The 9,363-nt window shown below is 40.2% G+C and overlaps 1 protein-coding gene across 1 annotated transcript; it reads left to right on the forward strand.

Annotated features, from left to right (window-relative positions):
* Positions 1-988: 988 nt before the first annotated feature.
* Positions 989-7,225, forward strand: KBTBD2 (kelch repeat and BTB (POZ) domain containing 2). Its single transcript, XM_009076539.1, has 3 exons — positions 989-1,158; positions 3,895-4,060; positions 4,499-7,225. Exons 1-3 carry the CDS (start codon positions 989-991, stop codon positions 6,032-6,034), a joined length of 1,872 nt encoding a protein of 623 aa, XP_009074787.1. The 3' UTR covers positions 6,035-7,225.
* Positions 7,226-9,363: the final 2,138 nt, after the last annotated feature.

A 9,363-nucleotide genomic window follows, 5' to 3' on the forward strand; every position in this document is an offset into this window, starting at 1 on the left:
TTTTCATGGGAGAAGAAATGTCCAAACAAGAAAACAGACTTTGGTAGCCACTCTAGGTGTTTTGATCCGTGCTGTTTCAGCATACCTTTGGTTCTATTATTTCCTTGGGTTTGTTGATTATGATTTTGAGAGTTTAGTTGGAAAGTGATGGAATGTTGAAGAAACTCCATTTGTATTTTTAGCAGCCTGGTACTGATAAACTTTAAGTAGACAAAAACAAAGAAGTGGAAAAAGTAGCTGTTTAATAAGGAAATGGGAAAAACAAGTGGCTGTCTTATCAATGGTTGAACAAAATTCACAGGTGCACTCAGTGGGAATTCTGGATTATTCTTTGAGGAGGAATAAAGTCTTACTGAACCTCATTTTGACTCTGCAGCCTTAGAAGCTGTGTTGAGAAAATATATTACCTTAATTCATGCATCTAGGTCATGTGAGAATTAATGTACAAACTCCTCTGCTTTTCATTTCTCTTTGATACTTTTGTTGCTTAATTTTTTCTACAAGGATTTTAGTGCAAGTAATTAAGTACTGATTTAGAAATGTTTGTTCGACAGTTATTTAAGGGGTAACTACGAAATGTTTTTGAGAAAGTGCTAATGTGTAAATTAATCTCATTTTCCTGCTTTCAGTCACTCAAGTGCAGCCACTGATCATGAGATGTTACCAAGAAATCTACCTCAGACTTCACTTTTGCTCATTCATTTGCTGCATCGTAGATCTCAACAGGAGCTCTGCAGACATCCTTGAAAGTCTCTGAACAGATTGTGACATCAAGTCAAAGCGTGATGACCTAATAGGAGGTCAAAGGCTCAAACATTGATTCAGCAGTTCAAGATAACACTGCCCTTTTTATCAGTGTCACTTCTGAAGGCTACAGACTTCCTGCCATTTCTTTCCTGGTTACTTCAGAAACATTCAGCTGACCTTTCTCAGGTGAAAAGATCTCGACTTTTCTCTCTGGTCCTGGAAATATTAATGGAATACAGTCATGTCTACCCAGGACGAGAGGCAGATAAATACAGAATATGCTGTATCCTTGCTGGAGCAATTAAAATTCTTTTATGAACAGCAGTTGCTAACTGACATAGTGTTGATTGTTGAGGGCACTGAATTTCCCTGCCATAAGATGGTTCTTGCAACATGCAGCTCATATTTCAGGTAAGTATCCAAACTAGAATCTGTTAATTCTGGAAAATCTGTGATACTTGTTTTTGCATGTTATATTAATTGAATAACAATGTGTTGCAGACCCTTAATGATAAGTAAGTAGAAAAACCTAAATATAGTTAATTTCCAACACAAAAAGAGTAAAACAACTTTTCAACCATCGTATGACTTACTCTAGATAAGTGCTGTAGTTTCTACAGTAAGTGTGGAAAAAACTTACACTTGTGAGGGCTCTTTTTCTTTAGGGAGTTAATTGAGTCTTAATAATTACTAAATTTCTTATTCTTCACGCTTAATCTTTAAAATATTTAATCTGTTTTTATTTCCCAAGGTAGGATAACAACGGATTATTGAGACTGTGGGAATCCATGGTCATGTTTATTAACTGTAGTTCCTTAACAGAAGAATCTGCTAAAAGTAAAGTTTGCTGTGCAAGGTCATGGCTTCATTTTCTGAATCATCTGGTTTTCTCCGCTCAGCAAAGAAGCCAAAAACTCTTCATGCAACAAGGGTGTGTGTGTGTGTGTGTAGGGGGTTTTGTTTTGCTTTATACCCCCTCCCCCACTAGAGACTGTTGAAATTTTTTATTCAGTAGCTGTTACTTCTCAGGTGCCCTCTTTTTTGTCTATTTAAAAGGTTTTATCAGTAAAATACATTGAGTGCTACCACTGTTTGCAGATACCTTCATAGTAAGACCTAGAAGATGAGGCACCATGAATTTTCTGCAGTGATTAATCTTTTTTTGTTGCTGTTGTTGTTGGCAACACAGTATAATTAATCTGCCTGTCTGGAAGGAATTTCAAAGCTTGAAACTAGCCTTGGTGACATCCACGCAGCTTTTACCTTCCCTGATGCCTTGTGGAAGGATTATAACATTTCTTTCCTGTTTAATCACAGGAAGATTTGCAAACTTGCTCTTCTTGACATGGGTTCGCTATACAGAACACTTCTAAAATGTTTCCTGTGTTTTGTCTCCTTTGTTGTACAGAACTATTCAGGATTTATTTCACAGGCATTCTTGTTGCTGCTGGTTTTTGCATCTATTTTTTCATCTTGGATGGGTCTGGTACAATTTTTAGCAACATGTATTGTGTGATCACTAGCTAATGATTATTACCATTGGCCTTGTGCAGATGACATAGTTCCAATAGTTTGTAAAATAACAGCCACTGGAAATGTAGCCAGATCTAATGTAAGTGGTTAATCATAAGGTTGGAAAGCTGTCATGAGTCCAAGCAGAGTGCTGCATTACAATATGCAGTCAAATCTCTTATTCATATGTGTTTGTTTATTATTTATGGAATGAGGTTTTGGCACTGGTTAAAAGAACTAATAAACTTGTGGTTTTGTCATGTTCTGTTTTTCTTCTCTACTTTGGTTTACAAAAAGATGCTCAGCTTCCTAAATTTAGCTTTATAATAAAAAATTGATAGCCCTGAAGGAGGGGAAGAAAAGAAAAGCACCTCTTGGCCTGATCCAGCCATTGTGTGTGATTGCAACCAGCGCACCTTCCATCTTTGTGCTTGAACATGAGCCAGAGTCTCCAAGAGCCACCTCTTCTGTGAAGAAGAGTCTCTGCTGGCACTTGTACCCTCTTGCTTACCTTTAATAGCTTCATGGCGAGTTGATACTCCCTTGGTCAGTTAGTGATCCTACCTAAAATGCAAGTTGCCCTTGAGTTAAGGAGCTTAGAAGGTGGCAGAGAGATGGGGATGGGGCATTGTCTTTGTATGGGATGCTTCTGGAATGGCTTTGCTTACAGAGTGTATCTCCATGTCCCCTTCACCTCTGCAGCCAGAGGCAGTACAGTGTGGTGCACCCACAGGCCCTTTTAACTTCTCTCATATCTTGTTTCCTTAAAAGCACCCCAAATAAATATAAAGAGCCTTGAGCTGAATTTTCAATACAACCATAAATACCAAACCTGAATTAATATCAAGCTCTTAAAATCGATGTCCCTTATATGAAGAAAATTGACAAGTACGAGGTTGACAATGCCAGATTCTAGTTAGTTCCTAACTGTGTTGCAATTAAAACCAGAATCGGCAATAGGTGTAGAAAGCATTATGGAAACCATAACCATTATTTTAAATTGCCATTCCACTGGTTTTCAAGAAGATGTAATGGCAACACTTGTGCTTTGCTTTTTTCTTCTTTTTCCCCCAGACAAGGTCTGATTGGTTTTTCTGTTATTGATTTTTGTCTGCAGACTTGAAGTTTACTGCAGGTTACAATGAATAGTATATAAGAAATAATTCATGGAGTGCTAGTCCTTGCTCCATTTCTCCTCCTCCCAGAGGAGCATCCTTTTTGATATGGCGTAGCTCAGTCCATTACATAAATCTGCTTCTTTTGTTTAGAATCTGAAATCTAGCTGTGCATGCTTCAACAGTATTTTCTGGAGGGTGTTGCTTCCCTTTTACGACCTCTTATAGGTAAAGGTTTAAATTGCATCATTAAAAACTCCAAAATCATTGGAATTCTCTGCTGATTAACACAGAAGCATTTGCATAAATATAAAATCTTTTTATAGAAGGCACTGATGGTACTTTTTGAGTGTTCTGTACAAATGCTTTATCTTAAATACTGGATGTTAGCCTGAGGTAAATACTAAACACCTGTAAACAGGCAAGCAAAAGACTGTACTCACTGCAGACTTACAGGTAACTAGTTAAGATGACTCTACTCACTGTTGATCCTTGTCTTAATCTGTATGCTTGTCCTCAGAGCCATGTTCATGAGTGGGCTAAGTGAAAGTAAACAGACACACGTGCACCTGAGGAATGTGGATGCCGCCACTTTACAGATTATCATCACTTATGCATACACGGGTAACTTGGCAATAAGTGACAGCACAGTGGAACAGCTCTATGAAACTGCCTGCTTCTTACAGGTAGGAATGTTTCAAGTGTGAAGTAACACCATCTAATCTCTGAACCATTTTATTCTTTATCTTGTTAAATGGTCTTCCCTATTTAGGCATTTCAAAATACCTTTTTTTTTTTTGTTTACTCAGACAACAGTTGCTTGCCAAATACACTTCATGTATCCATTCCTCCTTGCATTATGGCCCCAGTGGAGGATGGAAGTAAAGCAATGCACTTCTAACATTTAGAAAATTAGTCTCCCCAAATATAATTCTAATTGTGTGGTGTCCTTGATCTGTATGAAGCAGCTGAATGTGTTGCTGCTTTATTTTTATGTATATGTAGTATTCCAGGACTAAACATTCTTGTTCAACATCAGACACAGGTACTTCTGTGTGCTGCTGGTACATGAGGGCATAGATTGTATGCAGTAATAATTCATGTGTTTCTTCTTTGCGTTACAGGTAGATGATGTGTTACAACGCTGTCGAGAATACTTAATCAAAAAAATTAATGCTGAAAATTGTGTGCGTCTATTAAGTTTTGCTGATCTCTTCAGCTGTGAAGAGTTAAAACAGAGTGCTAAAAGAATGGTGGAGCACAAGTTCACAGCTGTGTACCACCAGGAGGCTTTCATGCAACTGTCACATGATCTACTGATAGATATTTTAAGCAGTGACAATTTAAACGTGGAAAAGGAGGAGACAGTTCGTGAAGCTGCTATGTTATGGCTGGAGTACAACACGGAGTCACGATCACAGTATTTGTCCTCTGTTCTTAGCCAAATCCGGATCGATGCACTTTCAGAAGTAACACAGAGAGCCTGGTTTCAAGGCTTACCACCTAATGATAAATCAGTGGTGGTGCAAGGACTGTACAAATCGATGCCCAAGTTTTTCAAGCCCAGACTTGGCATGACAAAAGAGGAGATGATGATATTCATTGAAGCTGCTGCTGAAAACCCTGGTAGTCTTTACTCCTCTGTCTGTTATAGCCCCCAGGCAGAAAAAGTTTACAAACTCTGCAACCCACCTGCTGACTTGCATAAGGTTGGGACACTTGTAACTCCTGATAATGACATCTATATAGCAGGTGGGCAGGTTCCTCTGAAAAACACGAAAACCAATCACAGTAAAAGCAGCAAACTCCAGGCTGCCTTCAGAACTGTGAATTGCTTTTATTGGTTTGACGCGCAGCAAAATACCTGGTTTCCAAAGACACCGATGCTCTTTGTCCGTATAAAGCCATCCCTGGTCTGCTGTGAAGGATACATCTATGCAATCGGAGGAGATAGTGTTGGTGGGGAGCTCAACAGGAGAACTGTGGAGAGATACGATACCGAGAAAGATGAGTGGACCATGGTTAGCCCGTTGCCCTGTGCGTGGCAGTGGAGTACAGCAGTAGCAGTTCACAACTGCATTTACGTGATGACACACAATGTGATGTACTGTTATTTCCCCAGGTCAGACGCTTGGGTGGAAATGGCTATGCGACAAACAAGTAGATGTTTTGCTTCAGCTGCTGCTTTTGGTGACAAAATATTCTATATTGGAGGACTGCATATTGCCAGCAATTCTGGTATAAGGCTCCCAAGCAGTACTGTGGATGGGTCTTCCGTAACAGTGGAAATCTATGACGTGAATAAAAATGAGTGGAGAATGGCAGCCAATATCCCTGCCAAGCGGTACTCCGACCCGTGTGTGAGGGCCGTCGTCATCTCTAACACCTTATGTGTCTTTATAAGAGAAACCCACATGAACGAGAGAGCCAAGTATGCCACCTATCAGTATGACCTGGATCTCGATCGCTGGTTTCTGAGGCAGCATATATCGGAGCGTGTGCTTTGGGACTTGGGGAAAGACTTCCGGTGCACTGTAGGAAAGCTGTATCCATCTTGCCTTGAAGAGTCCCCATGGAAACCTCCAACATATCTTTTCTCACCAGACGGAGCTGATGAATTTGAGCTGGACGGGGATATGGTTACTTTACCACCTGTATAGCTCCCAGACTAGACTGCACAACTGATTCTGTGCTCGGCTATAAAATAACAAATGAAATAAATGGCTGTGAAAGAACAGGTCTGGGAATGGAATTGTCAGACTGTCTTTCATGAGTTGTATTTTTATGCCCTACCTAACACTTGCCGCCATTCAGTATGAATTAGTGAAATGAGCAGATATGCTTCCGTAATCTGAAATATTATTATCTGATAATTGAGAAACATATATGTATATCATAAGCTTAAGTATCTGACTTGTCTAAAGAAATAATTTTTAGTTCTATGAAGTCTCAGTTCAGGAAAATTAGCTTCAGAAAAAAAAGTAGTTACTGTTTCTAGGATGATGTCACAGCTCTTTTGAAAGTATCTTCCAGTTATATTTGAACTACTTCTGGATATTCTACTTAAGTGCTAGTTCTATAATTGTCAGTGTGGCCTAATTAAAGGACTGTGCTGCACTTACTTAATACTAATATCCATGTTGGTATAGTAATGCCATGAAAAGACAAAGAAACAAATCCCATGGATCTACCTGTGGTAGGAAGGGTAGATCTTCCATTGTATGGTTAACATGCAGGGCAAAATGACTGCAGGTTCAGTCAAGATGTATTATGAGGTGCATGTATTCTATTTTCACTAACTTATACCTGTCTGTTTAGAATACAGGTCTTCCAAGCAGCTGGTAGATTACCAGGTGTGGACATAAGTTGCTGGGCTTGCAGTTGGCATTGCCAGCCCTCCTAGTGCGGGTCTGTGTGGGGCTTTAATCAGTAAACGCCTCCACATTCTGTATTACAGTAACATTGGCTCATGTATATTTACTTCCTGCTGCTGATGTATTTTTCCATTGTAAAACAAAAGTTTTAGTGTGGATTAACCAGGTCTTTATTTTCTGTTAATTTAATAACAAGCATTACTGTAGTGTGATTGTGTATAGATATCCCTTAGCTATCAGGTTTTTTACTTTGGGGGGGAAGCAAACTTCAGGAATATCCTGTGCTGTGTGTGCAGGAGAGCAGATGACTAGTGCTGCTCTGGCATTAATCCCAGGAACCACTAGCAGTAGCGGGGTGCCGCCAATCTAACATGAACACAGGTGCTTCATGACAAACCTTACTAGCATGTTCAGCTGCATCATGTTCTGGCACTGTATTTTGAATGACATTAATTTATTAAAAAAGACTGAATCCAACTGACTTTGGATGTGCTTTCTCTTGGGTTGAAGTAAGTGCAGTTGTGACACACTCCCACCACACACACACACTTGTAGCAAGTAGCTTATTGAAGGCAACTTGAAATAGTTCAGCTGCAAAAAGCCTGGGTACAAGTATGTTAAGGTGACTGTGCTTACTAGTCTGTGAAAGCTGGAAATGAGGTATTCAAGTCAAACTGAGGATTACATAGAACTTGTATTCCCTGCTATGACTTTTGTAATTCAGCACTTCTCCAATCGTGGGACAAATTCTACTTGAACGAAAGTGAAGGACAGCAGGCACAAAGGAGGTAGCGAGGAATCTTTTCCATAAGGTCAGAAGATGGAAGACCTACTTCCAGACTTCAGTAATCAAGAGCAAATTTATTTTCTCCATTGTCCAGACTGCCTTTGGCTTTTACTTAACTCCATTTCTTATTCCAGTAAATACAATTGCAGCTTCCAACAAGGACAGCACTGCTATATGGGCTAGCTCTGAAGTGGCTTTGCAAAGTTGTGCAGTTATTAAAGGTTTTTGATTATAAAGGGGACTTTAGAAAAGGAACCTGCTGTAGTAAAACTCTAACTTTGGCTTTTTGTACCATGTAGGGATTTATAGGGCCCAGAATAACAGTGGCTCCAATAGAATCACAGAATTTTGGGGTTGGAATGGACCTTACCGATCATCTAGTCACAACCCCCCCTGCCATGGGCAGGGACATCACCTCACTAGATCAGGTTGCACAAGGCCCCATCCAGCCTGGCCTTGAACACTGCCAGGGTTGAGGCAGCCACCTCTTTCCTGAGCAACCTGTTCCAATGGCTCACCACCCTTAGAGTAAAAATCTTTTTTCTCACATTCAGCCTAGACTTTCCCTCCTTCGGTTTGAACCCATTACCCCTTGTCCTGTCATTGTAGTTCCTAACAGAGTCCCTCTCTGGTTCCCTTGTAGGCCCTTCACGTACTGAAAAGTTGCTGAGGTCTCCGTGCAGTCTTCTCCAGGCTGAACAGCCCCAACTTCCTCAGCCTGTCTTCACAGGGGAGATGCTCCAGTCCTCTTATCAATGTCATGGCCTCCTCTGGACTTGCTCCAACAGTTCCATGTCTGTCTTATGTTGAGGGCACTGGAACTGCACGCAGTATTCCAGGTGGAGTCTCATGAGAGCAAACTGGAGGGGAAGAATCACTTCTTTTGACCTGCCGGCCACACTCCTTTTGATTGGCTTTCTAAGCTGCGAGTGCACACTGCCAGCTCACTGTGAGGTCACAAAACATGGGTGCATTTACCATTTCAGAAACTTGTTTTTAACATCTAAATTTTGTAGATAAGAGGAGTGAGGTGACTCAGGGGCTCTTGCCCATAGGTCTGTTTACATTGTTTTTATGTTGCCTGTGCAATGCTAAACATAAAAAGAGTGATACTCCTCTTATAATGCAATCTGGAGAGTCACATATCACAGGCAAAATCATGAACAGCATCCAAGTAACTCCAGCCTGGATGGACTGCTCAGTTTGGTGGCTCATTCTCACTTCACCCTACTGTTGTCAGGCTGCATTAGGCTTTCAGACAAGTCTCTGTTCTTTAAGTGGAGATGATCTATGGCTAGAGAAGGAGCACGGTAGGCCGGGTCTGTTACTGAGAATGTTCAACTTGAGCTTAAAATCTTGTGCATAGTTTCTTGCCAAATGAAAAAAAAAAAAAAAAAGAAAAAGGGAAATTTGAATAGGAAAGAGAAAATACTAAATTGCAGTGAGTCGAAATCTCAGTTGCCTCACAGAACCTTGAAGAGCATCTTGATTTTATCTATCGAGGAACATCTGAAACACAGGCAGTCTACGTGACTTCCTGCTACTCTACATTTTTTATATTTTTTTCCTAGATGTCACCTGTATCTTTTGCATTTTATGTGGTCCAAGATGATGTAGTACCTTATTTAAAATGCATTTGCTATTAATAATATGGTATTTAAAGCCAAGACTAGTTGAGTGTTGAACAGTTTTTTAGTGACTGTTAAAGACATACTATTGCTTCACTGACACAACTAGTTGCTGCAGTCAGTATTCAAGCCCAAAGGAAAACAGCTGGCAAATGCTGTTATCCAGTCTAAGTTCTTTCCTTGCATAATTCAAACAGGAG

This window comes from Acanthisitta chloris, unplaced genomic scaffold (genome assembly GCF_000695815.1).
Source record: "Acanthisitta chloris isolate BGI_N310 unplaced genomic scaffold, ASM69581v1 scaffold6896, whole genome shotgun sequence".
NCBI classification, from domain to species: Eukaryota; Metazoa; Chordata; class Aves; order Passeriformes; family Acanthisittidae; genus Acanthisitta; species Acanthisitta chloris.

What these genes read in the sequence shown, in the direction of transcription:
- KBTBD2 (XM_009076539.1), top strand. Translation starts at nt 989, where the DNA reads ATGTCTACCCAGGACGAGAGGCAGATAAATACAGAATATGCTGTATCC. An exon ending in ACATGCAGCTCATATTTCAG is followed by an intron (nt 1,159 to 3,894) that starts GTAAGTATCCAA and finishes GCTTGTCCTCAG; the next exon opens with AGCCATGTTCATGAGTGGGC. An exon ending in AAACTGCCTGCTTCTTACAG is followed by an intron (nt 4,061 to 4,498) that starts GTAGGAATGTTT and finishes TTTGCGTTACAG; the next exon opens with GTAGATGATGTGTTACAACG.